Genomic DNA, 27645 nt, shown 5'->3' with positions numbered 1-27645 from the left:
CAGAGAGAGAGAGGTCTCCGAAAAACCGAGAGGCCTACTGTGAACTCTAGCGACACGGCTGGAACGCTTCCCACTCTCCGAGAAGTTCGAGAGAAGAAGGAGGGCACTCCAGCCTGGGAACGAGATTATATAGAGTCCTGGTCCCGTGACTTATTGTTACTCCTGTTGTTCTCTGGGATATGTAGTCTTCTTCTGTGGACTGCACATTCAACAGAAGTATCCATACTCAACAGGACATTATGATGTGGAATACTGATAGCAAAATTACAAAATTACAAAACCATGACAGGTAGATAGTTACAGGACAAGGGGAATGGTTTTAAACTAAAGAGAGATTTAGATGAGATGTCAGAGGGAAGTTTTTTTTACTGAGACAACAGTGAAGTGCTGAAACAGGTTGCCCTGAGAGAAGTTGCGGATGTCCCATTCCTGAGGTGTTTAAGGTCAGGTTAGATGAGGCCCTGGGCAATTTGATCAAGTACTTGATTTAGTGTTTGGCAGCCTTGCCGGTGGTAGGGGCATTGGAATTTGATGATCCTTGGGATTCCTTCCAACTCAAGCCATTCATGATTCTATGATCCTAGCTAGCATGGCTGGCGCGTGGGAAGAAGAGAGAAGGGGATAATTCCTGACCAAAATCTGGCAATATAGAGGTTTCTAAACAAGCAGGATGGCACTGAAAGAGATGCAGTAAGTCAGAAGGCATGAATAAGAACTACATTTACTACAGCTCATTTTATTATGAACACAAATTAGGTCTTCATATTTCTGACTGCTTACAAAGAAAATAGAATTACATTCTACAAGTTCATGTTAGCCATCTGCTCTTTCTTCTCTGTCCAAATTAGAACTATTATTAGGCTCACTTGCACTTGTGGAGGTGATTCACAGGATATAAGGTCATAGGGATCACTGTGAACATCTAGTACAATCTCCTGCATAACACAGGAGCCATTCCCACAAAAGACCCATCTGCATTCCAGAAGGCATCAGACACACGACAGATGCTTAAGATCCTGCACAAACCCAAGCAAGCAATACTGCCAGGGCAGAGAAGGAAGCCAAGCCACAAACTATGCAGATTTTCCTGCTACTTAAGAGCAGTTTCAGAATGGACCAACTTCCCAAAACAACCTTTTTAAATGCCTGCAGGAAACAATGGTCATGATACAAAGGACTTAGTTTCATTTTCCCACTATGTCATACCCTGCGACAAACTTTTTTAACGGAAGAATAACAATCTTGCACATAAGAAAAAAATATTTTTTCAAAAGCTGTAATAATTGATTGGAAAAAAAATAGATCTGATGTGGCAGAAGAAAGTATGGAAATCTCCCTAAGACAACTTCTCAGAAGTACTATTAGAGATGCAATATACTCCATGTGTTGCTCTTCACAGACCTGGAGCTCTGCCCAGGACCCACATCATTTGTGCCAAGAAGGCTGACTTGCTGTTAACTTCAGATGACAAAAAACAACAACAACAAAAAACAGCAGCTGGATAGATTATGTTCTTTTCTTTGACAGGCAGGTAAGGACAAAAGCACACTGCAAAATTCTAACTTGAAACAGAGAACCTTCTATTCCCTCTTTGTCCAGAGTCTTTTATCCCTGTGCTGTTAAACCAAACTTTTTCTAATTTCAACGACTGCAATTTCCAATCCCCCTCCTTTTTTCTGTTCTGTCTTCTCACACTGGTCTCTTCAGAGTCATCAATCATTTTCTCAGGCTTTTCTACCCATCTCTCCCTACCAAAATCTCCTACCAGCATCCTTCATCTTTCCTGTTATAAACCTGTGCTGGTCAACAGCTTTTTCTAGACAGATAGAAACCAATTCCTCAGAAGTAAACTGACAGTAACCAACTCACACATACCATGCTCCAATTTCTTAAGTAAACCAGCCTCCTGCAGATGACTATGGGGAGCCTCACCATTGTCAGCTAATTCCTCATGAGTTCTCTGGCCTCTCTCTGCAAAGCTCCCATCAACTTCTTGCACACACCAGGTTCTTAGCAGCACATAGTTGGGTATGCACTACATTGTACCTCCTCCACACCAGGCAAGAGAAAAGACACTTACAATTTCAAAGAAGGGGAAAAAACAAAAAGCCCTCAGAAGAGATGCTGCAATCACTCCCTCAGCTCCATGAACCCTTCCTGGACTCTCTCCAGTATCTCCATGTCTCTTTTATATTAGGGAGTCCAGAACTGGGCTTAGAACTGTAGGCATGGCCTCACCAGTGCTGAGAAGAGGAGAACATGTCCAAGAACACACAACGTGCTTTACTTATGGTAAAGAATAAAAAGAACACAAGTTCCTCACTGACCGAGCATTACTTCTGCCAAGTACACTGCGTGACCTGTCATAAACCTGCCAGCATTTACCTTAAAGCTCATCGAGTCCCTTGCTGGAAAGTTGCTCATTTACACAGCTTCACCAAACTGGTGGAGTACAGGAAAGCTTCTACATTCTTCTGTAGCTAACTTGTAACATTTGCAACACAACTACACAACTGGGACTTGCACCAAACCATGTTACTCCTCCTAATTCTCAGTGCAAGTAATACTTGAAGACAGAATACAGGCAGGAAGCTCCAAATACAAGCTATTCCTTAACTTAAACTACTGCGTACTGACCTCAGCAACAAAGATGTATTTAGATGCTGCAAAAAATCAAAACAAACAATTTATACTTTTTTTCCTCTACTTCCTTTCAGGTTTTTGAAGCCGGAGCTTCATTAGCTATTCCATTATTTTGTCAAGGAACAGAATCATGCTGATGCCTGTAAATTATTTACCTCAGCCTATTAACCTTTGTAATTACTAAGAGGAAATGTGAAATGTAGAAGGCTTAGAGGAAGTCCATAAAATCTATTTGCCCTAGCGGTGCTCTAAACTTAAAGGAGAAGCAGATGGAAAGAATAAATAGGGTGACTGAAGAATCAAAATCCAAAATCTGTTATAGAGCAAACCACGCCAAGTATTCTCTCATTCCTTTTCTTAAAATACTACAGCAAGTTCACTACAGAAACCAGGATCATAAGTACATCCATTCCTACATTTGTGTGATCTACCTAAAATAAATTCAGTGTATTGCTCTGTTACCAGAACTAGTGAGAAAGAAGAAGCAAAAAAGCACATCTGAGTCTTGAGATACATTCATTATTTCATTTCTCAACCACATTCTTTTGCTTACCAAGGAAAAGTGATACTGCATCACTGGAGATTAGGAAATCTTTGTGTAGAAAACATGATTCAATGCAGAGCTTTGAACAGTTTGCTTGGAAAGAAATTACTATCCTTGCCTCAGAAAAAAAAAAGCACCTCAATCAAAGGTGTCTCATCCAATTTACATATTTAGTGAGACATCTTAATGAGGAAAAACTAAAAGATAAAGTAGAGTGAAGTGTTATGAATGGTCCTTTCTTACAGCTTCTGGCAAGTCTGTGGTTTGATCAGTTCAGCAGAAGGTTGAGGTGCTGCTAGTTCTGCATTCAATTAAACTCCGGCTTCCTTCCCTGGCTTAGTTATTAATTAGCCCCCAAAGTTGAACCCCTTCCTGATTAACTGCTATGAAGGTAAATGAATTGTTTAACAATTGCAGGATGAATATCAGAATGCATTAAAATAGTAATTATGCAAACAAGACAGTGATCTTCAATGTGAGCCTACATAAGATTTCTCACTTCATTTCAGAAAGTTCCTGTGGGACACACCACTCCAAATGGGGTACCCAAAACTGGAGAAGATTCAGAAACACAAGAGCAGAGCAACCTAAGCTCAAAGTCTGTCAGGCTTTGGTAGAATCTGAGCCAAGGAATGTCAGTAGCCAGCTGTTTAAGTAAAGGATTATGTGTACTTAGTCCCAATCTCCATGCTTTTATTATTTAATGGCCAGCTTTTAGGAGGACTGTGTTGAAACCTGTAATAATGTGGATTCTGAGCACTGTCATCAAAAGGGTTTGTGAGGGCATGTAAAATTTGGAACAGATGTTTCACTGTTACCTACCTAGAAACAGACTACATGGAAAGCAAGCTCATCTAATGAGAGCAGGCAATTACAAATCAGATTATTACTACTGCCTCCAGCAACAACTCCGATAGATCAGTTATACTTGCAGGTGTAACCCTCCCCTGAGTGCATTTACCAGAAGGGTTTTGCGCACCTTCATTGGTGTTAAGCAGTCATATATCATGCAGGCTCAGGATTCAAACCTCACCTGAAAACAGCTGCCAAGCAGACCCAGTTCCAGAGCTCAGCATCCCCAGATCTCTCTTTCACCCACTGACAAAAATTACTGCAGGAGAGGGTTCCCTTGCCTCAGCAAGGCTGAAGCTTGCAGCCTCAGTACCAAAATTAATGGCACTAAAGTCCAGTGAAAGCAAAACAAATGAGGGCACTAATATAAATGAGCTTAAAAAGCTGCAAGATAAGCTGGTGGAATTAAAGAGTCCACAGAAAGGTGTTTATAATTTATGGATAAAGAAACGCAAACCACTGAGAAGTAAGGTATATTAGAGGAAGTACTGCTGAAGATTTAATTATGGAAGAAGTACAAGCATGTGGCATCTACCTGTGGACACTACCACAGGTACCACACCGGGCTGAAGGGGGCTTTTGCTGAACCTTGAAGAGCATGCCTTCCAGGAACACTGTCCCTTGATCATCTCACCTAAATTCAACATGAATAGTAAATCAGAGCACGTGGTTTGAAGAGATGCAAGCACAACAAACAGTCCCATCACACCAATTTCAATGTTCAAACTGCCAGCAGAAGATAATTATTACTTTGGTAAGCAGTCAAGACCTTTTAAAAACAGACCTGCAACACAATTTGCTACCTAACGTAGACAAGAATTCTACCTGGGAATTTTCCTAAAGGAGGAATTATTTCTACAAAAACTTGTGTCTTTGAATGACCTCTGCAACGAAAACTAGCATTCAACACAGGAAGAAACATTGCTTTTAATCACCAATAGGCATAAATCAACACTGAAGTACTGACATACACCGCTAAGTTTTGGTAGCACCGCTACATTGGTTTGGTTTATGGAAAACACACGTGGATGTCACTAATAACAAATCTCTAATATAGCCAAATCTGTGTCAGTGAAAAAGACCCTTGGCTGGCTTAATTCATTTATTTTGAGGAGAGGAATACATCTGCATGGCAAATTAACCTTTACTCCCAGGAATAAAGGGGGGGGGGCGGGGGGGGGCGGGGCACATCAGAGTAGAAAAAAAATACAGAATGAAATCTCTATATATAGCTGACAAAAGCACTGCTGTAACATAAAATGATAATATGCTCAAATTGAACGTTTATCTTGAAATTTAGAGCATTTCACCTGAGATATTTTAATTAAAAAAAAAAAAAAAAGAAAGAAAAGAAATGTTTCTTCTTTCCCAGAGTACTACTGGATTAAAAACAAGATCAGTATTTAAAAAGTAAAAAATCTGAAAAGAAGCCAGGATGGCATCACCATTGCTGACTAACATAATGCAAGGGAGAATTTCCTCAGAAGCTTTCACACCACCGCCCTCACTCCAACCTCACCCCCTTCTCCCCCAAGAAAAACATTATTTTCAAGTAGAAACAAATAAGATTTCTTACTACAAATAGTACTGGGAATATAATATATAAAATATCTCTCTCCAGAAAACACCTCCTCAAAAAATATACATAATAAGCCTTGTGAAAACAAGAGTTGTGCACTTTAGCATAGCCAAAGGCCAGACCTATCAGACATGACATAGGAGCACTCCTCAGCAATAAACAGCAGTGGCAAAGCAAAGCCAGACTGTATTTGAGCAGGCTGAAAAGGGTTTGGATTAATGTATATTCATCCAGAGGTGAAAGGGAAAATAAGAGAGAGAGAGGAAACAGGGAGAAAGCAGGCATACAATCTCAGAAGCATGCAAAAGGATTGGCTCTTTATCAAAGTAAGGAGATTCACTTTTATGTGGTTTCCGAATGAGGAAAAGAGAGACTTTCTATTGAACTGCTTTCCATTTAACATGTATTTACACTTCTCTGAATGAGAAAGCTACTGTAACAAACTAACTTCACAAACATTCATAAGATTTTCAAATTTCAAAACCTCAAAATGATGCGCTTCACCTGTGACAAACTACGAAGTACAGCAGTAAGAATGCCTGGCTACTTGGTGATAGTGTTATAAAGACTACAATTTAGTTGGATTCCATTTTTCACCTACATAGCTCTTTTGAGTTGTTCCACTTTAGCATATTACCTTAAATATTATAATATGAATACAGTTGAAAGCTTTGAATGCCTTAACTCTAACAGCCATTCCAAGATTTTTCCTCGGCTGTTTGTTACCTCAGAACACAGTCCAAGGAGGAATCACAAAACCAGCTGTGTTTGGAGCTTCTTTTGTTCATTATTTGTTTTCATGGTTTTGTTGTTGATGTTGTTGTTTCTATTGTTTTTAAAAAAACAAACAAACAAACAAAAACATACATACAGTTTGTCTACAACGCAATATAACTCACACACCGCAAAGCAGATCTACGCATCCAAAGACCTGTAATTGAGTGCCATCTACCACTTCTGATTTTCCATGCTACTGCTATGGTAGGGCACTCCTGAAAGTTAAAATATTTTGTTAGCCATAGAAGACAAGCAAGGTTGCTGAACAGTCATAATGACTTACAGTAGAGCACGTGAACTCATGCACACAGCTGTCTGAAACATCACAGAGCAGGCTGCAGTACACTGCTCATATTTCCCCTGCTGACAGATAGGACCAACCTGGGGCAGCAGGAGAGTCAGTTAGAAGACACAAACACTCATGAAGCTTATCACCTAAAAGAAGCTAGAAAGAAATTCCTGCAGCTGCACAGCCTGTGAGTTGGCAGAGCAGGACCAAAGGCCCTTTGAAAACTTACAGTGACTGACCCTCTATTTGCCCAGATAACGCAAGAAATATTATCACTGTTCACAATGTTTGCAAATTGAAATTCTCTCTTGAAGGGTAAAAATCAAGTGATCAGAAGCAATACAGTCTTCCCTTTGTTAAACAGTTACGTTACTACATGTTGCTATCATTCCCCCTCAAGCTCCCCTCAATTCCCCTCCCAAGCTCAACTATGGACTGGCATGATTGGCTGCAGAAGAACATTTCTGCAAACTTCTATTTATTCAGATAAACAACTCCAAAATGTTTTAGGTGACAAGTGAAAAATCGAGTGAAAGACTAAAAAGGATTGCCAGGATGTCAAAGGGAAGAGCTCTAAAGAGACTAAGAAAAGGAATACATGGCAAGAATTTTGCTCTCAAAAGAATTAGTGTGACTAAGTACTGACTTTGCAAGCTATTATGCCAGCTTGAATTTTGGTGCATTTAATTACAGTCTTCTGTATGCAAGAGGCTTCTCTGTAGTCCTGCAGAGATAAGTATACAATAAAAAAAAATAACAACTTGCCAAAGGCTAAATAAATAAAAGCTCAGAAGCTCTAGTCTTGTCTATAATCAGAGTCACATTGTTCACATTGTTCCACTTCTTCTATTCATGTCACAACTCTTCTCTATTATTCTTCAAGTCTTTATACAGCTATAGAAAGAAAGGAGCAGCAAATAAGGATGACTACAGTCCTTCTGCCCTCCAAATGCACAATGTAATTTGGGATCAGTAAGGGAGCATTAGAAAAATGACAAAGAACTGCTGCCAGGCTATACTATCTAGGGAAGGAGGGAAAATAGGGTCTTCGCAGAACAGAATGAGTTCTACTGCTAGCAGAGTGAGAGAGACCCATACGGGAAAGTACCATTATGGATGAAGAGGGATCTACAGAGCTTTAGGAGTGGGTAAGGATGAAACAAGATGTTGTAACATAGAGATGAACACATCATCTCTAGCCCAATTTCAAGTCCATCATCTAGCTCCTGGATTATGTCAGTCTCCAAACCACAGAACAGTAGAAAGGAATACAGGGAGGAGGTAAGACAGAAACAAATTAAAATGCACTATTTTGTAGGGTTAAGAAAGAAATACAGAAATATAATGTTTTAGTACGAGGAAAGAGTGGATAAAATGAGAGCCTGAGAAACTGAAGGTATTTATCAAAGATATTCAAGGAGGTACTTAAATGCAACTGAACAGCAGGAAAAATAGAGATCACAGGAAAAAACACCATACACATACAACATAAATACTGTTAGCAGTACTGCTCTAGAGGAAAGTTTTTAGAAAACATCACTTAACACCACTCAAGGAAATGTCTTTGATAACATAAGTCACCAACTCGGAACTTTGTTTCAACTCTTCCTCCATCATATATTTGGTCTGTGTTTCTCACAAAGTTAAAGGCTCAATAATTCATTTTTGCTAGCACAAAAATACCACAGGCGAATGAATATAGAGATGGAGAAAAAATAAAGTTTCCAAGATTTATTAAATAGGAGAGTATTCTTCCATTGTAAGGCAATCAATAATAAAACAAGTCCATCAGATGATCCAGCTGTTTCAAAACTTTTCATGGAGTTACTGCTAAAACGATAAGTCTTCTCCCACAGAATCCATGCTCCCGTGGACTACACTACAAAAAAGATGGTGAATCCAGATTTATTCATGCTGCAACATCCAATCTGTGATTGAATTGGGATACATGGCTCAGGCAGGACTGCATACTAAACTACAGATCTGCTGCGGAAAATTTAGTTTCCTAGAATTCCTCTAGACACCAATAATTTGTGCACACAAATGCATACGCTTGCCTTTTGTTTTATATTAAACAGCTACAGTGATTTTTTTTAGGCTAGCCAAATGTCTCCTATCTTACAGATAAAGAGTGCTTTAACACTGTCAAAACAATAGCTAATTATTTGCCAGTGAAGACTCTGCTGTGTATAATGTTCAAGAATATTTGCTGGGACAACACTATCGTATGAATACAAAAGTTCTGTCACTGTGACCTGACTCACCCTGTATCAGCCTGGAAAGGGCCAGATTCAGAGCTCATCGTTTTGTGCACACTGCAATAGGGATCAGAGAGAAGGCAGTGAGAAGGAAATAAGATGTGCCATAAAACATCAGCAAGAGGGCTGGAAAGCATCTGCTTGTCCTGTATATCCTTGGATGTAAACCAGTCCTACTGCTCCTGCAGGCTACTTCATTTGAGGCCATTAAAAATAATAATAGAGTGATTAAACGCAGTACTGCATAACATTTCACCTGCTTAGCAGCTGATCACTACTGTTTCAAAGGCTGCCAAATATTTAATACAAGTCTGTTTGCCTCTAAATAGCTTCAGCTTTTTGTTTTGTTTTGTTTTTTTAAATAATCATACACCATAAAGGAAGGTACATGAAAACATTACTATCAGCAAAACCTTATTTCCACCAGTATTAATACATTTGTTGAATCACAGTTTGAATTATTTTCCAATCTATATAAGTTTATTTCAGAATAAGAGCCGAATTTTTAGCATCTGGAAATTTCTGGATAACAGGTTTTAAACATGTGCTCTTGCTCAGGGTTGGCTGCACACACCTGCCATGAAAAGCTAGCTGTTCTCATAAATAAAAACCAACTCTATTTAAAGACATAATTTAGATACGCAGGCTTTTTCATTCCCACTGATCTTCAAATTCCCACTGATCTTCAAATTCCCATAATATATTAAAAGACAAACTCCTTTTACTATCAGTATATACCAAGTGAGCACAGTATGCTTACAAAGACACAGTTTCTATCAACCAGAAGTTGTCTATAAACAGGAAGTCTGCCAGTCCAAAGCGGACACAAAAAGCTTTACACACACACACACACACTCAACCTCTTACACACGTTACAGCAAAAAGAAGAGCCTATGTAAGTAGTAACACAAAATACCATTTCTGTTTCGTGCTGAACAGGAGCTACACCTAAAGTAGTAAAGGAGATCTCTGCTCTACTTCATCTGGACTCACCTGAGTCAGGCACAGTATAAAGACACTGCCCTGTCACCCACACTCGTTACATTTCTGTTCATGCATTATTCAGCTCCTAATCAAGATGTCTGCTCCACTTGCAAGCCTTGAAGTGGTCTTTGCATTCATTTAATATTTACACTGCAATTTGGAAACATTTAGGTCTCTTTTGGAGAGCATCGCTGGGTTTAATCTGGGCACCACAGCTGAGGCTTCTTGGAAACTATACATTAAAGAATGCCTACTTGTCACTGGAGTGGCAGAAAGATTCATTTTCCAGGACAGCTCTTATCTACCAAGCAGACACACAGCTATCATTATCTGGTATGTCAACAGGCTGAATGTCCAGAAAGGATTGTCTTCCCCCCTGTATTTACTACAAGGAAAACCTGCAGCGGGCCCACATCACAGCAGAATGGACTATAAGGGGTTAAATTCATGGACCATTTACATCCTTCACACCGACAAGCCAAGTCATAATCCCTACAGAAGGGATGCATTGGCATGGAGTGCAAGTGCCCAAAGGCTGGCAGGGGGCAGCTCTGCAAAGACTGGCCAGGCTGTCTTGTGCTGGACATTGCTCAGCCCAGCAAGCAACCTGGTGATGCACCCAGGAAACATACTGAAGAAAGGACAGAACACTGCAAGGCAAAGAAAGGAGTGAGAAATGAGAAACAGCCCTGTGGACACCAAGGTCAGCACAGAAGGAGCACAGGAGGGAGGTACTCCAGACACAAAGCAGAAGCTCCCCTGCAGCCCACACAGAAGACTGGGTGAAAATGCTGTCCCCCTGAGTAAAAGGACTCCACAGGGAACATGGTGAATATGCCCAGAAGGACTGCACCCCATGGAATAAATGCCTGCTGAAGCAGGAAGTTGTAAGGAGGAGGAAGGAGTGGCAGGGAGGAGCCGCTGTGGACTGATCGCATCCTCATCACCCTGCAGTGTTCAAACAGTAGTCAGGAGGAAAGGAACCTATCACAGTTGAGCCCAGAAAGGAGCATGGTATAGAGATCCAAGATTTGTTTCTCACTATCCAACTGTAATTTATTTCATTGCTAATGAAAATACTTCTCCTCAAATGAAGTCTGCTTTGCTCACAATGGTAAGTAGCAAACAAACTCCTCACCCATATTTCAACTCAGAAGCTTTTCTATCTTTTTTTTCTTCCCTCAGTCCTGCTGAGGAGTGGGGACATGAGAGTGCAGCTGGGAGAGCATCTGACAGCCAGCCAGGTCAACCCCTCACAGGGGATGAACAACAAAGCTGCTCTGCATTTAAAAGAAGACATTATCAACTGCCATAAAGCATCTTTTCTGCCTTTCATACAGAAAAACGTTTCCCTGTAGTTCAAGGAAGAACGTCAGATAAGGCAGCATAACAGTTTACCTGGCCATAAAATAATTCCAGCTCAACTCTTGAGAATACCACTCCTGAAGCTGTTGGGCTTTTTTTTGCTAATAAATTTAAGAAAAATATCCCAGAGAGACAAGATGAATGTTCTACACACAAAAGAAGTGTGTTATAGTATTGCACACTATTATTCATATAAATCATTTGATGCTAACAATGAATTTAAACATCACTGTTTTCTGATATTCACCTGTTGCCAAAGTGAACTATCACAGGACTACACATTGTGGTTGGCTTTTTGGGTTTCTCTTTCAACTGCCAAAACAGCAAAAGAGCCCTGGTTAAAATCTTGAATAAGTTACTCAAAAATTAATACATTTCCAATAGAAGGTTGGTACTGTACACTGGAAAATAAATAACAGATCTCTTTTTTTTTTCCTCAAGAGAACACTACTTACCACTTGATTATACCAAAGACAGCAATAAAACCACATCAGACCTAAAACCATAGGAGAAATACTGCAAAATGAGCTTGGTCGTTGTGGCTGACTCAAGGTTGATAAAGAATAGATTGAAGCATGCCCCTACAGGAAAGTTATCTGCAAAAGTCCCAGTTCCTACTGGGAACTTTCTTCCCGCCCCCCCCCCCCACTTCCTCCCCAACCCCATTTATTCCTTGGAGATTAGATAAGAAACACTGACATGATATTTTAAGAACATGGATACAGGAATGATGGTGAGACATAAACTGACAGTATTTTCCACTTTTCTTTTGCAAAGTGCTAAGAAGTTGAGAGTATAATCTTGAATCTCAAGTTGTCATAAGCAAAATGAACCTTAAAACTTATTCCTTGAAAGGAAAACTACTAAAGAATTCATAGCAAGATGTTTGGGCAAAAACACAATTCAAGACCCCCATGACAGAAAATTAGAAAAACTAAAATGAATGTTAGTTAGTTACACAGATTTGTTTTCAAATATTCGATTCCAAGTTTTCACTTCAGCTACTAGAAAGACCATAATCTTATTTACTTGCTTTCTGGGTTAGAAATGGAGAAACGGCAACTAATGTTTTACAAAGAAGCATATCTGATAGATTTGACAAAAATTTGCATAGAGGCTGTTGCTACCAGTGGTTATTTAGTTCATCAGTTCTTTATCTGGGGGGACTTGTTCTCCCTTTCAGAAAGTACAGACTTCATTATCGCTTTGCTACCTCGAAAGCTGCACTGAAAAAGAAATATTTTCCTTTATATACGAAGAGACTTCAGTCATACAGGCCAAGTAAATATTATTTTTATTATAGCTTGGGGCAGAAATTGATTTCAGTAGTCTGCGCAGTGTGTTTTGTGAATCTCTTTAGAAGTATTCTGTGTTGCAGCATACCAAGCCAGCTAAGGATCTTTTAAAACAATCTGAAGTTTAAAGTGATTGAGTGATACCCTTCCTGTACTAGAACAGTACATCTGAAAGAAAATAAGTGATAATACAGGCTCTGCTCCACAAAGCCATGAAACATAGCATGACTTCCTCTCCATCCAAGGAAGGTAACCTCAAAGCATAGGTGTATGGAAGAACACGCAGCTCAGACTCAACCTACCAAAGTGCCAGGCTCAAACCAGCCACCACCACCAGCAAGAACACACAGGGACAGGACCTGCCAGATCATCCCATATACATCTCCTTATGGAGTTAGCCTTAGCTAAAAACTCGGTATTTTCCTCTTTTAGATGGTTTACTAGCACGATGGAAAGCATGTGATCTTTTACTAAGATGGTCAGTCATAGTTCCAGAATCTACCCAGCCCACTTTGCATTCCAGGCATAAAACATAACATTGCATCTACATCCTGTAAATTAACACATCTCAGGCCCTAAGTTCAAGTTGATCACACCCAGAATAGCTAAGCAAGCCTGAATAATGTTTTATAGCAATAAGAGAGGTTTCATAGGCTTATTATGAAATCCACAATTAGAAAAAGATAGCTATAACTCTCCTGCTGTAATCCATAGAGATGACAGCAAATGCCAGATAGTACATGAAGTCAGTGAGCGCTGCTCCATGCCAGGCTTGGTCTGGGGACACAGGAAAGCTGCAGGCTGTTGCTCCACATTGCACAGGCTCAGCCACCGCCCCTCCCTCTGCTTCTGAATTTCAGAAGAGAGCCTTTTAACTGTTCTTTTTGCTGCCCTTCTGAACTCAGATGACAATTCCCCTCTGCCCTTGTAAAACAAGTGCACATTTCTCCGCTGGAAGGGTCGGTGAGGGAACTGCTCAGGCTCACATTCTCAGCCGCCCGCTCGGTGACGATCACAATGCACTCCACCCAGACGCCACACAAATTAGGTCACATAGCAGAGCATATTCTTGCCAATTCCTGCCTATTCATAAGGGACCACAACAGGAAGCATACGGAGCCCTCCAGTTAAGGGTCAGAACATTTCAGTGAAAACATAAAAGTGAACCAACATCAGATTATTCACATTTTCTCCATATGGCAAGAGTGAGTCATGGGCACTGCTGCATCCGACAATGCAAAGGGGCACAGACTTCATCCAATTGCAAAAAGCTCCCCTGTGGCTTGGAGAAGTGACTGGGTTACAAGAAAACAGAAAATGTTATCCACTTTTTCAGCATACATATGCATGCAGTAATTCAACATACATGGGAAGAAGAGAGCTAAAAAAAAAAGTCTTTAAAAACAGTTCATGTGGAAACTCAAAATATAACTGTGTAATACGAAAATGATCTGTTCTTGTGTGCTTCATCTAAAACTACGCTGTATTTCAAAATGCATTCAGCAGCATCTTGGCGTCGTTGCCAAGAAAGAAATATACAGTTTCCATGTGTTCAAGAGCCAGAGTTGTTTTAAATGAAACAAATTTGATCCTCCAGCATAACTCTGCTAAATAAACTGACCAACCCAGGGCTTCACAACTGCTCACGGTAACATGAGCAATACAGTAAATATTATTTTTACTATTGTAGCAGCTTATGGTCTCATGATAAAACAATTTCAAGCTGCTATCAGTGCATGCATCTTGTGAGAACACAGATAAATTCCTTCCCACCTGACAGGAAGTTATTAATTCATCATCTAGCCTTCCTAGGATCTCCATAGGGAGGCTACAGAAGGAGGAATACACAACTGTTAACAGAAGCTAAACGCACAATTAAAAACAAACCAGAAAAATCCCACCACCAAGCACTGTTGAACTATTGATAAACCCCTATGAAAACATAACAGAGTGTGGTACTGAACAACCGTTAGCTCACACAAAGTGTAAACTGTACTCTTTTACTTCTGTTCACAACGTTATGAACAAGAAGTAACAAAGGTTATCCAACTACTGCAGAGTGCTACATGAGTTGGCATTTTATGGAAGCTGAGCCAGAGTGAACCCTTAAGAAGGGTTTAAATAACCAGCAACTTTTTTCTACCTCCTTGATGTGGGGTGAGGAATCCCCTCTTCAAGTGGCAGGGGGGCATTCACCTTGATAATTAGGCAATTAAGGTAAGAAAAAATAACTAAAAAAAACCCATAGAAAATGCTGCTAGGTAGGGTATGTATACATAAATATGAACACATTGTAGCCCAATAACTTTCCTGGAACAGTTTCAGAAGTTTTCCTGAAAGAACGTAAATCCTTTTTCACAGCATGGAACAGCAAAGAACAGGAGAGATGTGCTCATATCCTCTCAGGTAGAGATTCAGATCTGGCCATGGCTGGGCACCACACAGTCTACCACCAGTGCCTCTGCACTTGCAGCACTAACCTGAGAGGCTTTCCAGGTTTTTAGGAGATTAAACCTTTTTACATAAATAAGGACATCTCATTACAAGAGAAAAACATATTTAGCATGAGTATGTTTCCAACTCAAACATAACATGCTCATTGTAAAGATCTGACACTACAGTTTCCACTACAGGCTACCCTGTGTTGTTTTCCAAAGCGTTTAACACTACTTCACAAGTTAAAAGCCACATCAGAAGTACTTCTGGTTTTGACAAATTCCAAGATGAATTAAGTCACTCCCATTCAAAGGACAACAGTAGACAGCCTTATGACAATCTTAGTTTGGATAAGCAATGCTTACATAAAGAAGGGGAGAGGAGAACAGCAGGCAGTTATTAGTTCGAATCCCCCCTGTGGCGCAAGTGGTAGAAGTGCCGCTCTGCTACACAGAGGCTCGAATCCTGGGGGCTGGACTCGATGATCTCTAAGGTCCCTTCCAACCCGCACGAAACTATGAAACAATACCAGCCATGCAACCAAGAAACAACAAGCAGGTTCAAGACCACCCCCCAAAAAAATGAAAGTCTCTTTTGCATGTCAGGTTTGGAATAGAGGAGTAGAGAGCCTCCTCCAACCTTTTTTCTATGCTGTTCAGTCTTCAGAGGATGGAAAACTTATTCAGTGAGGCTTCACCTGAACTCACCTACATGTGCACATTTTTCCAGATATTGGCTCCAATCTCGCTGCTCCCAGCCCCCACCACTTCTCACACAGCTGTGTTTCTTGTCATTCAGGAAATCCATAGCATTTGAACAAACAAACCAACAAGACCAGAGCTGCACCTCTGCCAACACTGCAAAATTTACAAGCTAATAAATAACCCTTAAACCTTCTGGCCAAAGAGCTGAGTGCACACAAGCTGTACATAAACTTCTCTAAACGTCTCCCTGTTATTTATATTCTGGATTTATGTGAATGCTGACGAGTGTGAAGAAACAGTTACACACCACTAACTTTTGTTTACCCTTTTTTCCCCACATTTCTAGCACTGAATTACTGAAATTACTGAAAATTCAGTCTTGTTTGGAGAAAGATCGCTTCTTGACCCTACCCAGAGATTTCACCTTTCACTTTCAGTTTTTAGTTCTCTAGTCTTCTCTTCCACGCCTCTCTCCTTCTACCTTCTTTTCTTCTTCTCTGTTTATTTCTCAATAGTCTAAAGTCACAAGTCTGTCAAAGCCTCCCAATGCAAAGTGGAAAATGTGTATAAGACTGAACAGACAACAGTGAATTTCAGAACGTCAGTCTCTCAGAAAGCAAGTCTACAGACCTCCACTTTATGAAAGCTTCACAACATTGCCATACAGGAAATTTCTTAGAAAAAATCCTGATGTTTGATGACAAAACAACTCCAGTTGCAATATACCGGCCACGACATATATGCTTTCAAACACAGTGGGCTCTCAACTCATAGGGAACTACTGGCCTTTAAGAAACAGTCGCTAAGCACTTCCTGCTCAAGCGCACTAACAAATGCAAAGCCATCCTTAACGCTAAAGAGTTTCACACACCAGTGTGTGACAGACAGGCACCAACAAAGAAATCAAACATGCACAAAAACACCACTTTGTCCTATCTGCATACAAAAGAAATCAACTGAAGGTGTATCTCTTTAGCAGGATGAATACATGGATTTTGAAGAACACCAGATATCTGACCTGCAACGTTACAAGTTCTCCAGAATCACAGTGAAAAGCCACCCTACTCACTTTACAGATTTCTCTCAACATTTTCAACTGCTCTAACAGTTCATGTTGAGCCGTAAAGGAAAAGTTTTTGATCTCAGATCAGCTGGCATAAATCCAAACACATTTCATTGTTATAAAAGCAAGCTCATGTAAGACCAGAGCTTCAGTCCAACATTTTATTTAAAATTAGCCATCTTGCCACTATGTCTCAAGAAGTTTTTCTTTTCTTGCTGTAAGAAAAATTCAGACTCCAGCTTTCGTACAACTACATATATCATGTCCAAATTCAATCTGAATGAAATTGACTGCTGTTTCTGTGGGTTGGTCAGTTCTACATCAGCATAGTCCCAGTATCAATTCAGAAAATAATCAGTGCTCATCTGACAACCACTGCCCCTAAAGTGCATACTCTCAGGAATTAGGAATCTCCAAATTCACTTCTACCATGCCAGCCTAGTTACAGAACATCGCAATAGTTAACTCACGAAATTTCACCAGGGATGGGTGGGACAGGACGGCCAAAAGAAAAGGAAAGGGAAACACTCCCAATTTCTTCTCCTCTTGGGCATCCTGGCCCAAAAAATATTCCTTCTATCATGCAGGAAATACTGCTCCTTTGAAACAGCATCAAAATTAAAAAGAAAAAACCTCAAGATTGAAAGAACTGTTCTAAATATGTAGCTTGAAAAGTCCCAGATAAGCAGGAACATACAGAATAAAGGCATAATCAATACTAAATCATCATAACAATGTATTGCTTAACAAAAGTACAGGTAAGTCTTTCAAGTAGGGGGCTGAATTGGCTGAAGAAACAGCACTTCATGCATAAAAGGAAAAGCTGTGACAAGCATTAAGGAGCAGGTCCTGCAGCAGCAGCTGTTGAACAGCCATGGTTCTCAGTGCTTGCAGTGGAGCAGCATCCAAAACCAAAACACACTATTAAAAATCCTTCCCTTGAACTGCTTTCTGTCATACCTGCAACTACCTGCTCCTGCTACATCTAGCAAACCTGAACAAAATGAGTAAAAGCAGCTCTCATATATAAGATAAGAACAGATCCATGTGGCTGGTGATTTTACCAAGTACAGCCTTGAAAATACATTTAAGCACGCTCTTACCTAGCGAAGGATAACAGCTCTGCATGGCAGTGTCCCGTGGCACAGCGACCTTGTACTTTTTCCATGCAACTTTTTTGGCTGTTTGAACACTCATGATGAAGCTCGCTCTTTGAATAACAGGAAAGTGAAGATGGAGAGGAAGCGCACACTAATACCCGCAACAAGAACAGCATGCTGGGATCTGAGGGGGAGGGAAGCATTGGTTTTCCTCAGAGGGTTTGACACGTTCACTTACACAGCGACTGACAAATCAAACAGGAAACAAACCTTCTTAAAAAAAAAAACAAAAAAAAAAACTGTGCACAAATGAGTAACAAGTTTCAGCCAAATTAATGTTTTCTCCTCTTTAAAAACAAAAGGGCCAAGACTTCAGCATAAAGGCTCTCCACAAGCCTCCAAATCAAGGCAAAAAAAAAAAGAAAATCACAAACTTTGACTAAGTATGCAGGTACCACTGTCAGGCAGTTCCAGTTAAGTAAAGCAAGAGGCTAATGAGGTAATGCTGTGACAGAAGAGTAGTTTTACAATGGGCCTTTAAACTATGTTTATCAACAGTATAGAATCTAATCCCTTGACCTTCAGCATCCTGTTGTCAATGTTCTAATCAAATGGAGAGAACGTTCAATCCTATCGCTTTTAAAGACATGTCATTCCAAACTACATGCTAGAATACTGAGCTGTACAGTATTCCAGCAGTCACAAAAAAGCAACGCAAGAGAAGACTAAACATAACACAGAAGCACAGGTATCACATTCAGAGAGGACCAATACATGAATGAATTGGCTTCTGGAGCAGAAAAGTAGATGCTATTTAATTTGCCTGTATTGGTGCGTTATGCAATAAGAATAGTTCTCATGAGCAGCTTGTGTAACACAGTTTACTGTATCATATACCTGACAGACACAAACGGGGGGTTTAATTTAATTTAATTTAAAAATACACTAAAGGAAAAATCTTGATTTTTATTTACTGGGAATAGGAGTCAATCTTGCTTTGTTTTGTGAGTTGTTTTTTCTTTTCCCCTTTCCCTCCAATTTTAGGAATTCCTCAAAGTTGAAGACTGAAAAATGCATACAAAAAGAGTTTTGTTTCCATGAATAAAGACAATCATACATTCATGGGCCTAAATCAGGCTTTTGTGTTCAAATGTTCCCATGGAACACTCAAGCAAAGACTATCACGCAAGCAAGAAAACACTGCTTTAAATCTAGGACTCCTATTTTAGAGACAAACCAAAAATAATTTATTTTGCCATAGCAAATGCAAATCTAAACTTTATAATGTGCTTAAAAAGCACAAGACAGAGACAACACCAGTTCTACCAAGTATACAATTAGCAGCCAGCCATGCATGCATGCCAGAAGCATTACCAACCCAACAGCCCTGCATTCCCTACGAGAGCCTTCCTGTCAATTCAATACATCATCTCACTGTTGCACACTATCTCTGTCTCTCCCCTCACAATGCCCATACCCAAATTAAGATCTCCTCCAACAGGCATGTGAAGGATATGCTAAGTAGCAGAATAGTCAACTCCTGAAGCAACACTTCAAGCTTCCTCACTCCTTAACAAAGGAGTGCAGCCTGTGAGGGCAGTTAGATCCACACCATGCCTGAGCCTCTCACCGCTCTCTGAACTTCAGAAATAAGATATTAGAGGTATTGAGGGAAACTATTAATTCAACCCACACTCTGGAGCTTTGACTGTCACTGTCAAATACACACCACATACAGGATAAAATACTTTTTTTTCCCTTTAATCTAATTACAAGTTTTACTCCAAAAATCCAACATTTCAATAATATTCACCAAGAATATTTATTAAATTAATAATACTGGTGGGGGTTGTGGGGGGTGTTTTTTGAGGGGATAGTTTCTCTGTAGTTTAAACAAAACGTATCTTGCCTAGATGAAGACAGAACTAACAATATGAATTCTCATATCCAAAATGATCTACAAAGAAGTTAGCTTAAGGAAGGCTTTTTTTTTCATGCTGAATTTTAAGTGAGGGTATGAATTCTGTCCAAACCTGCAATATTGGGGTGTGAAATTCATGCATTAACCACAAAAGCTGGTAAGCAAGAAAAAAATGGAAGCTCTGGAGGAAAGCAATTGAAAAAGGCTAAAGAGATCATTTATAAAAAAAAAAAAAAAAAACCTCAAGAGTTCTATGCACTTGCACATACTATCCATAAACACTTCATTCATTAGAAGGTCTATTCCTACTACTACTGAATTCAGTAGGCTGTTTATTTAGCAGCTCTCTTCTAGAGTATGTGCTCTCATTTGTTCACATTGGTGTTGACAGCAGTAATCAAATTTTGTACATACCACCAACTCTATTATAGTTCAACAGTAGATGGCTGCCTGCCTAGTCTTCTTATCATCGTGTAAGATAAAAAAGACCAACCAAACAGACCAGCTGAAACTGCAATAAGAAGCAAAAAGTAGAGTCAAGCCAATGTAAAATTGTGTCATCAATAGAAATCACTTTTATGCTTACCCATCTACTACAAATTAAGAAGAAAAAGGCTAGGCTCAACGTAGGAACATTTAACATTTGTCAGTACTGCAGCTTAGACGGCAACTCAGATCTAAGAGAAGGCCTGAATGCCACATTTCCTACACAAAGTACTACATGGGAAAGGGAAAGAGAAAGAACAACACTAGGAAAAGAAGAAAGAAGAAAAATAATGATATTCATCCATTCATTTGAAGGTGAACTCAGATATACTTAAGACCACTTCTCTAGTCCATCTCAAAATCTCCGCTTTAAACAATTAAATCATCTACAGTGAGATCGGTTTCCACTTCTTCCTTGCCATCTGGTTCTGGGAGCCTTTGCAGAGCCCAAAATGCTTTCACTCAGAGAAGAGGAAATGAGCTTCTTTTTCACTGTGTCCATACTTCCAGCTGTGTTCCAAGTACGCCCTGGTTAACTCCTCTGGATTTCCACCCCTCCAGACAAGTCTGCAATGAAAGGCTAGTTTGATGAGAAGGGGAAAATAATAATAATAATAAAAGGAGAAGAAAAACAACCAGAATTCAGAGCATTTCTTATAAAGGAATGACAAAGAGATAAGGAGTTCCTCATTCTCCCTAGAGAAGGAGCACGCTCCTGCAGGGGTTCTGCACTACCTCTGTAGCTAGGTCCCTTAACACTGCTGTACTGAGCTTCTAGTTAAGTGCTATTCATGCTGTGTGACACTAACAACCCATAATTTTGTTCAGGATTTTCAATTTCACCGCAACAACATGACAGGCTATTTTTCCACTGGCCTGACAAACATGCTTTGATTTAGCAGACAATCCAAAGTTGGATCTCCAGCAAGGAAATAGAGAAATTAGAGGGCAACACCAAGGAAAAGGCTGCTAAAAAGACAAACTTAAACAGAAACTAAGTTTTTAAGTCAATTTTGACAGAAACTGTTATTAGTTTAAGCTCTACTCCCCGGAAATCCAAAGCAACAGCAACTTCAGACTGAAACAAAGAGTTTTTAGCATCCCTATTGCAACGTTCTTTCACACAGCAGGTTCATATCAGCAAAAAGCACTCTTCTCAAAAAGGAATGGGCAGCACAGGAACTAGCACTCAAATGAGTTTGAGTATTGCATCTGTTACAGCACTGCAGTACAGAGGACATACTGATACTATTGTAGTGCTCACACACGGAGGGCTCCAACACCGACCACTTCCAGTAGACAGCATTTTAGTTATATGAGGCTTGACATAAGTGGACAGCTCTTGTAAAGTAGTACTTACATGGCTATTACAACAAACCAACTGGATTATCCCAAAGGAAGAAATATCAAGAACTACAGACAACATGATAAAGAGATATACAGAGAAAAAGTGACACCCTCGAGAGTAACTAAAAATACAGAGACTCTTTATCTTCAACACGGGATTGTAAGGGAAGGTCCCTTTTTTCCTCTTGTACAGAAGGGAACACTTAAAATGTAAACTCTAGGCAAACTTCCTGAGCACATTAGTCTGTCAGATTTGTTTACATTGCAGTCATACCTGGGAAACACAACCAGCACCACCCTTTCTACAAAGCACCCTGAGCCACCAGTTTCCAGCAGCACCAGAGGAGCCAGAACAGCTCAACAGGAGGCACGGGTGCCTTCTGCATTTTGCTTCTCATTCCAAATGCTGAACACTCCTGCTGAAAAGAAGATTCCTTTCCTTTTCTAGGCACCTTTACAACAAGAATCACAGCCCACTCCGCACATACACGCAGCTCAGCACTTGAACCTCAATCAGTGTAGAACATGTATTTCAGTAGAAGCCTTGTGCTTGCATGGAATAGTCACCCACTTTCTAAATGCCTGTTTCCACCTCCAAAAACAGAAACATCTCAAAACTTTCTTCTGATTTTCACAGCTATTTTTTCATTAAAGAGTGTCTTTTGATACATACTTTTCAATCTACACAGAAAACGTAGGCTGGAGGAATGGCAAACCTGTAAGATTTTATTCTTAATTGCAGTTAATGCAAGATGACTTTATTTTAAGTAGACATACACAGGCATCCCATTCTAGCCCACTTCAGCTAAATGCTTATCAGATAACAATTGCTGACAAAGGTGTACATCAATAGTGCATACTCACAGAACAGTCCCAGCAACAGTGTGAGAGCAAACAAATACTGTGAAGCCTATAAGGTTGATGCACCTACACAGAAGGAGCCTACTCCTTTCCTCTCTACCATCTATAGCAGCAGTACCAGCCAGTTTCTACCTTTGGTTTTCACGTGCTGGGATGGGATGAGCAGCTGAAAGCAATAGGTGCAGCATACATACATATGCGCACTATATAGGTATAGGCACTCCAAACAGCAGCAGATCTTAGTAATCCAAGAGCTGTTTCATGCCTGTCAATGTTCACATTTGGATAATGCACTCAACACCATGATTTGCCTTTTGGTTAGCTCTGAGGTAGTCAGGCAGTTGGACCACATGATTATTAAAGGTCCCTTCAAACTGAACCATTCTATTAACACAAACAAGCTCTCCCCAAGAAGGCAGGGTGGGCTGAGATGGTGGGTTTGGCCTTAGGGCAGCAGAGAAGAGGAGGGCAGAAGGAGAAGCCCTTCTGAAACAAGAAGCAGCACATGGCCCTCAGCCTGCAAAGGCCTTCAGGCCTCAACTAAGGAAGCCTCCATCTGCTAACGCTGACTTCATCCTGAAAACATAACCACATTCCTTGATCTTCTACTCTTGGGAAAAAGAAGAGGAGATGACTGGGTTTAAATTTATCCCAGACACATTTCCACAGCAGTATTGGTCATAGTGATGATTGAGGGGATGGCAGTTAGCAAAGCGCCAGGAGTAACTGCACCATCAAACATCTGAAGGCTGCTGGTTTTTATCTTTATGTCCTTCAAGGACACTTGAGTGATCAGATAGTGCCCTGCAGGACATTAACTTTTCAATCATACCATTTAGAGCACATAATATTTATTTTTCCATTGCCACTGAGTGAGCATAAGTACACATTTATTACCAGTCTTTGTAAAATTAGCATTAAATTTCTCCCACCCAGACAGCCTACTCCCCTCCCCACTTCTAACAATGTATTTCATTCATTCTCTTCCAGAAAGCAAAGCCAGGCAGAGTGAAGAACAGCATTTTGCAGAGTTGTCCTGCCTGCTGCAGCACCTTTACCAAAGTGCTCAGGACTTCTACAGTAACAACACAGTGGACAGACAGTGTCACTAACCTAGAAAGAAGGGAACTGCAGAAAAACACCAGGACTTCCTGGCCACTCCAAACCTTCTCTGAGAAGCAGGAATATCATAAAGAGCTCCTCACTCCAGAAGACAAACCTGTCTCCTGACAAGGGCTCAGCAAAAGCATCTCTTTCCAAAATAGCACTGACTTTATCAGAGTCAAAAGAAAGAAAAAATAATAATAACATGCCAACTCAGCTCAAAGCAGAAAGGCAGTGCTGGGTACACAGCAGCTGGTGCAACTGCGCAGCACAAAATAGAAGGCTTTCCTTTCATAAAAGACTCCTTTACCACAATAGCACACCACCAATGTATGTTCCAGCTCAAACCTCTCTAAAGCCTTCAGCTAACTACAAGCTTACGGTACCTCTTGCTAATTTGCCCTAGTAAAGGCCACTCACTGCTAAAAGCTTATACACCAACTCAGAGCCTTAGCCACTGATCTCCTTTTAACAACTACTAACCACAAATCACTGTGTTTAAAGTTGCCAAGACTGCAACAAGGCCAGAGAGTACACTTCAATAGATAACTCAGCATCAGACGTTTTGCTTGGTATAACACAGTACAAAGACTGCATGATAAAATATTGCTGCACTGAAGTACTAGAAGTGCATCATTAAAATGACCGCTAAAATGCATGGCCTTCTTTTTATTCTCCTTCATACAACTACAGCTTGGGGAAAAAAAAAAAAAAAAAAAATCAACCCTGAGGTGAAACCATGTCCTTCATTAAACAATGAACCTACTGGAACCTGAAAAGTAGTGGCTTGTTAGACTAACCCGTGACCAAGGTCACCTCATGGAGAGCCATCACACAGCCACGGTGCCATGCCAGTCAGATGGGAGCAAAAAGCAGATCAACAAAGGCCATCATCCTGCCTAGTGGCCCAGGAGAGCAGAACTGAAGCTCCCACAAAGGCAGCACTCAGTACATTGTTTCTGGATATGCTAGGAAAGGAGATGACTGTGGAAACAATGTAGATGAAGTAGTTACCTAGAGGGGAAACAAAACAAAACAAGCCTCTCTAAAAGTCACATTGTACACAAAGCCATGGGCAGAGATCCAGCAGCTGTGAGGACAGGCACACGCCCTTTCCAACTGCTGTGCATCATCTCAAGCCACTCACCCCAGTTCCCAGGCAGCTCAGAGATCAGCCCATCCCACAGAGCACATGAACCAGGCCAGCCAACACCACCTCACCAACTAGGAAAGGCTCGAGCACACTGAACCAACTGCAGAAACGTGGTGGGAAGCAGCTACAGGACAATGAGCGATTCAATTCCTCAAGCCAGCAGAAGGCTGTGTGTGTTCACACTCTTGTTTATTTTCAAGGACTACCAGCAAGCTCTTTGTGCATATCCTTTGCAGTCTTCTGTCAGGTCAGATGGAAAACACTAGGCTCAGTTATTCAAGCTCAAGTGTGTGGAGGAGTAATTACCAAAGCTTCACTGGACAGAAGGATTGCATTCTTTTATTCTCTGCATGCCACCACCCACTACGAAATCATAATAAAATTCCCTAGTAACCCCCTAAGCAAAGTCAGCATAACCACACAGGAGTTCGCCTACCATTACTCAGTACCAGAACTGTACTTATAACATCTCACAAGTACAATGACGCCGGGACACACACTGCTACTATGATCACTAGTGTGGCTTGCATCACCAGCAGAACCAAACATTAGTTAAATTTCAACATTAAATCACATGAAAAAAGTGAGATACAGGCAAAGATACAATAAGTTTTGCAAAGTCCTCTTGTCCAAGACAGTCATGCAAATCACGCACATTCCCAAACCTGAAAAATGAAGCTCTGAAATTATTTCTGCTTCAGAATTAATGTGATACAACATAGCACTCTCATTAAAAAAAAAAAAAAATCATGTAAAAAAAAAAAAGTTTGGATTCGAGTTTGGATTTAAACCACTCTGACAGTTGAAAAAGATACATATGCTATATTGAAAGTATTACCAGCCATTTTGCAAAGCACTGCACCTTAAACTCAAAGTGTAAGCAGGCACAAATTTTCAGTGGTCTGAACATCACCTTTTCCACTAATTCATTCTCCCTCTCTAGTTTATTTTGTAGCATTTGCCATAAAGCCACAGGACATTTACTGGAACAACCTTACAACAAGCCAAGTAAAAATCTACATTAAAATGTTTCTGTAGAAGTAAAGCTAAAGCAATTAAATTCAGAAAGGAAAATCCTAATCAAAGCTTTAATATACTTTATGTATGCAGCAAGTATACTTGTACTTACGAGTTCGTGAGTATGCAATACATAAGTAACTGATGAAAGGTCTTACACCAAAGCGGATGCAATTACAGTTCTGAAGTACCACACATGACCTCTTGTGCTTGGGATCCTCATTCCACTCAGCTGATGGGAATTCCTAACACCACAATCACTGCATGACAAGTAAAGCACTCCAAGTGGCACACCGCAGTTGCCAATTTATTCCTTACTTTGTCTAGTCCTTCCTTCTACTCTAATTGCTCTTGCTGCTCTTAGCAATCACTGGGTAGGTGTTCTCATGAGGTTATTTCATTACTACCTTAACTTATTCTTGAGGGTCAACAGCATGCTGTCAAAAACCAGTTCTTTTGCTGAAAGACTGTCAACACATGGGCAACAGCTATGCTGAACCAACAACGCTATTAATGAGGCAAGTTGCATTAAGGTTGTTCAAAGGTTCACTTTCAGCAGTCTTTTCCTTCTATATCAAGAGTTCTACTAATTTGAAGGAGGAAAAAAAAAGCAGAACACCAAAGCAAGTTGTATTTATGCAAGTGAGCTGCAGCTGGCATACAAGCTCTCCCATCTCTGTTATTCTGCCTTCAGCTCACCCAACATTCAAGTACTTGTGTACCATACTTAAATTCAATCTGACATCAGACAGCATTCATTACGTAATATACTTTGTAACTGTAGTATTCCCATGTACTTTCATATAAACTTTTATACTGTTTAAGTATCATTTAAGAGAGTTATATAAATGAAGCACTGCAAAATTTCATTGTTGCTTTTTCTTTTTTACTTTATATCATGATCACAGAACTAAACTTTTTCTTGTTGTCTTTGATCTGCTTGTAGGTGCTTTTTTGGGTTGAAGCTTAAAATCACTGTTAGCTCTGACATATTCCATTCCTTGTTAAAGAAGTTTGACTCAGTGTCACTTCCTATCACAGAAGTACTTCAGATCAGCCACAGGAGGCAGCAGGAAGATAAACAAACCAATCCTCCCTTGGCATACAGCACTCCTAAACATGGAAAAACAGACATCTCTATGATAAAGACTTTAAGAGCTTAGTTTACAAGACAAGCACGGTAATGTAGAAGTTCGGCTAGGTCTGTGGTAAATTAGAAACAGAACTCTGTGCAAGTGTAACTAAATTATTGTTTATTATGTATTAAGAAGCACCTCAGCATTAACTACCATTAGTAAAACTTGTACTAATGACTGTATACAAGGTCAGAGGTCACTGAAAAGCAGCTCTGCTGTAGATGCAATCAAATGACCACAGAACAAATTACAAGAGAGTTCATTGACTCTTCTCACTCCCAAGTGACCATCAGGCCCTATTACGCTAACAAGGTTGTACCTCCTATTCCAGCATGATTAATACCCAGAGCTCCTCTCAGTTGCTATGATGTCCATCCAGTTTCCCCACACCCTCAACAAGCAGTTCCAGCCAAAACCACCAAGGGCACTACTGATGTAAGTTGGCTTGACATTTGTTCCACAGCTTCAGCAAACCAACCCCATCAGCAGCCTGCTTCCAAAAAGGCTGCACAAGATCAAAACCACTGCTCCAACAAGGAAGTCTGCTTGGAAGTCCTGCCAGAGGAGCAGTGACATCAGAAGGGAGTCCCAACACACCACTTCAGAGTCGTAACCAATCCTATGGCCCACACACCCCACAGAGCTCAAGGATGGGACACAGTACAGACCCTGTGAGCAGAAAACAGGGTTTATTCAGACATTTTTCCTTATTCTGATTCCCACTTTCTGTT

The 27645-nt window shown here is 40.3% G+C and overlaps 1 protein-coding gene across 8 annotated transcripts in view; it reads right to left on the bottom strand.

Moving 5' to 3' along the window:
• UTRN (utrophin) overlaps positions 1 to 27645 on the bottom strand; it is a 331818-nt gene that overhangs the window by 283927 nt on the left and 20246 nt on the right. For 3 of the 8 annotated variants that reach the window (XM_015858082.2, XM_015858080.2, XM_015858083.2), the window contains exon 1: positions 17893 to 18021. The exons of 1 other annotated variant lie outside the window; for it this stretch is intronic. In XM_015858082.2, the coding sequence (XP_015713568.1) occupies positions 17893 to 17986 (94 nt within the window). In that variant the 5' untranslated portion in view covers positions 17987 to 18021. Of the gene's footprint in view, positions 1 to 17892; positions 18022 to 25890; positions 25959 to 27645 lie in introns of those variants that run through there. 4 more of the 8 variants (XM_015858078.2, XM_015858085.2, XM_015858084.2 and 1 more) reach the window with 2 other exon arrangements.

This window comes from Coturnix japonica, chromosome 3 (genome assembly GCF_001577835.2).
Source record: "Coturnix japonica isolate 7356 chromosome 3, Coturnix japonica 2.1, whole genome shotgun sequence".
NCBI lineage: Eukaryota > Metazoa > Chordata > Aves > Galliformes > Phasianidae > Coturnix > Coturnix japonica.
The sequence above is the reverse complement of the archived record's forward strand: the minus strand, read 5'-3'. Positions and strand labels throughout refer to the sequence as shown.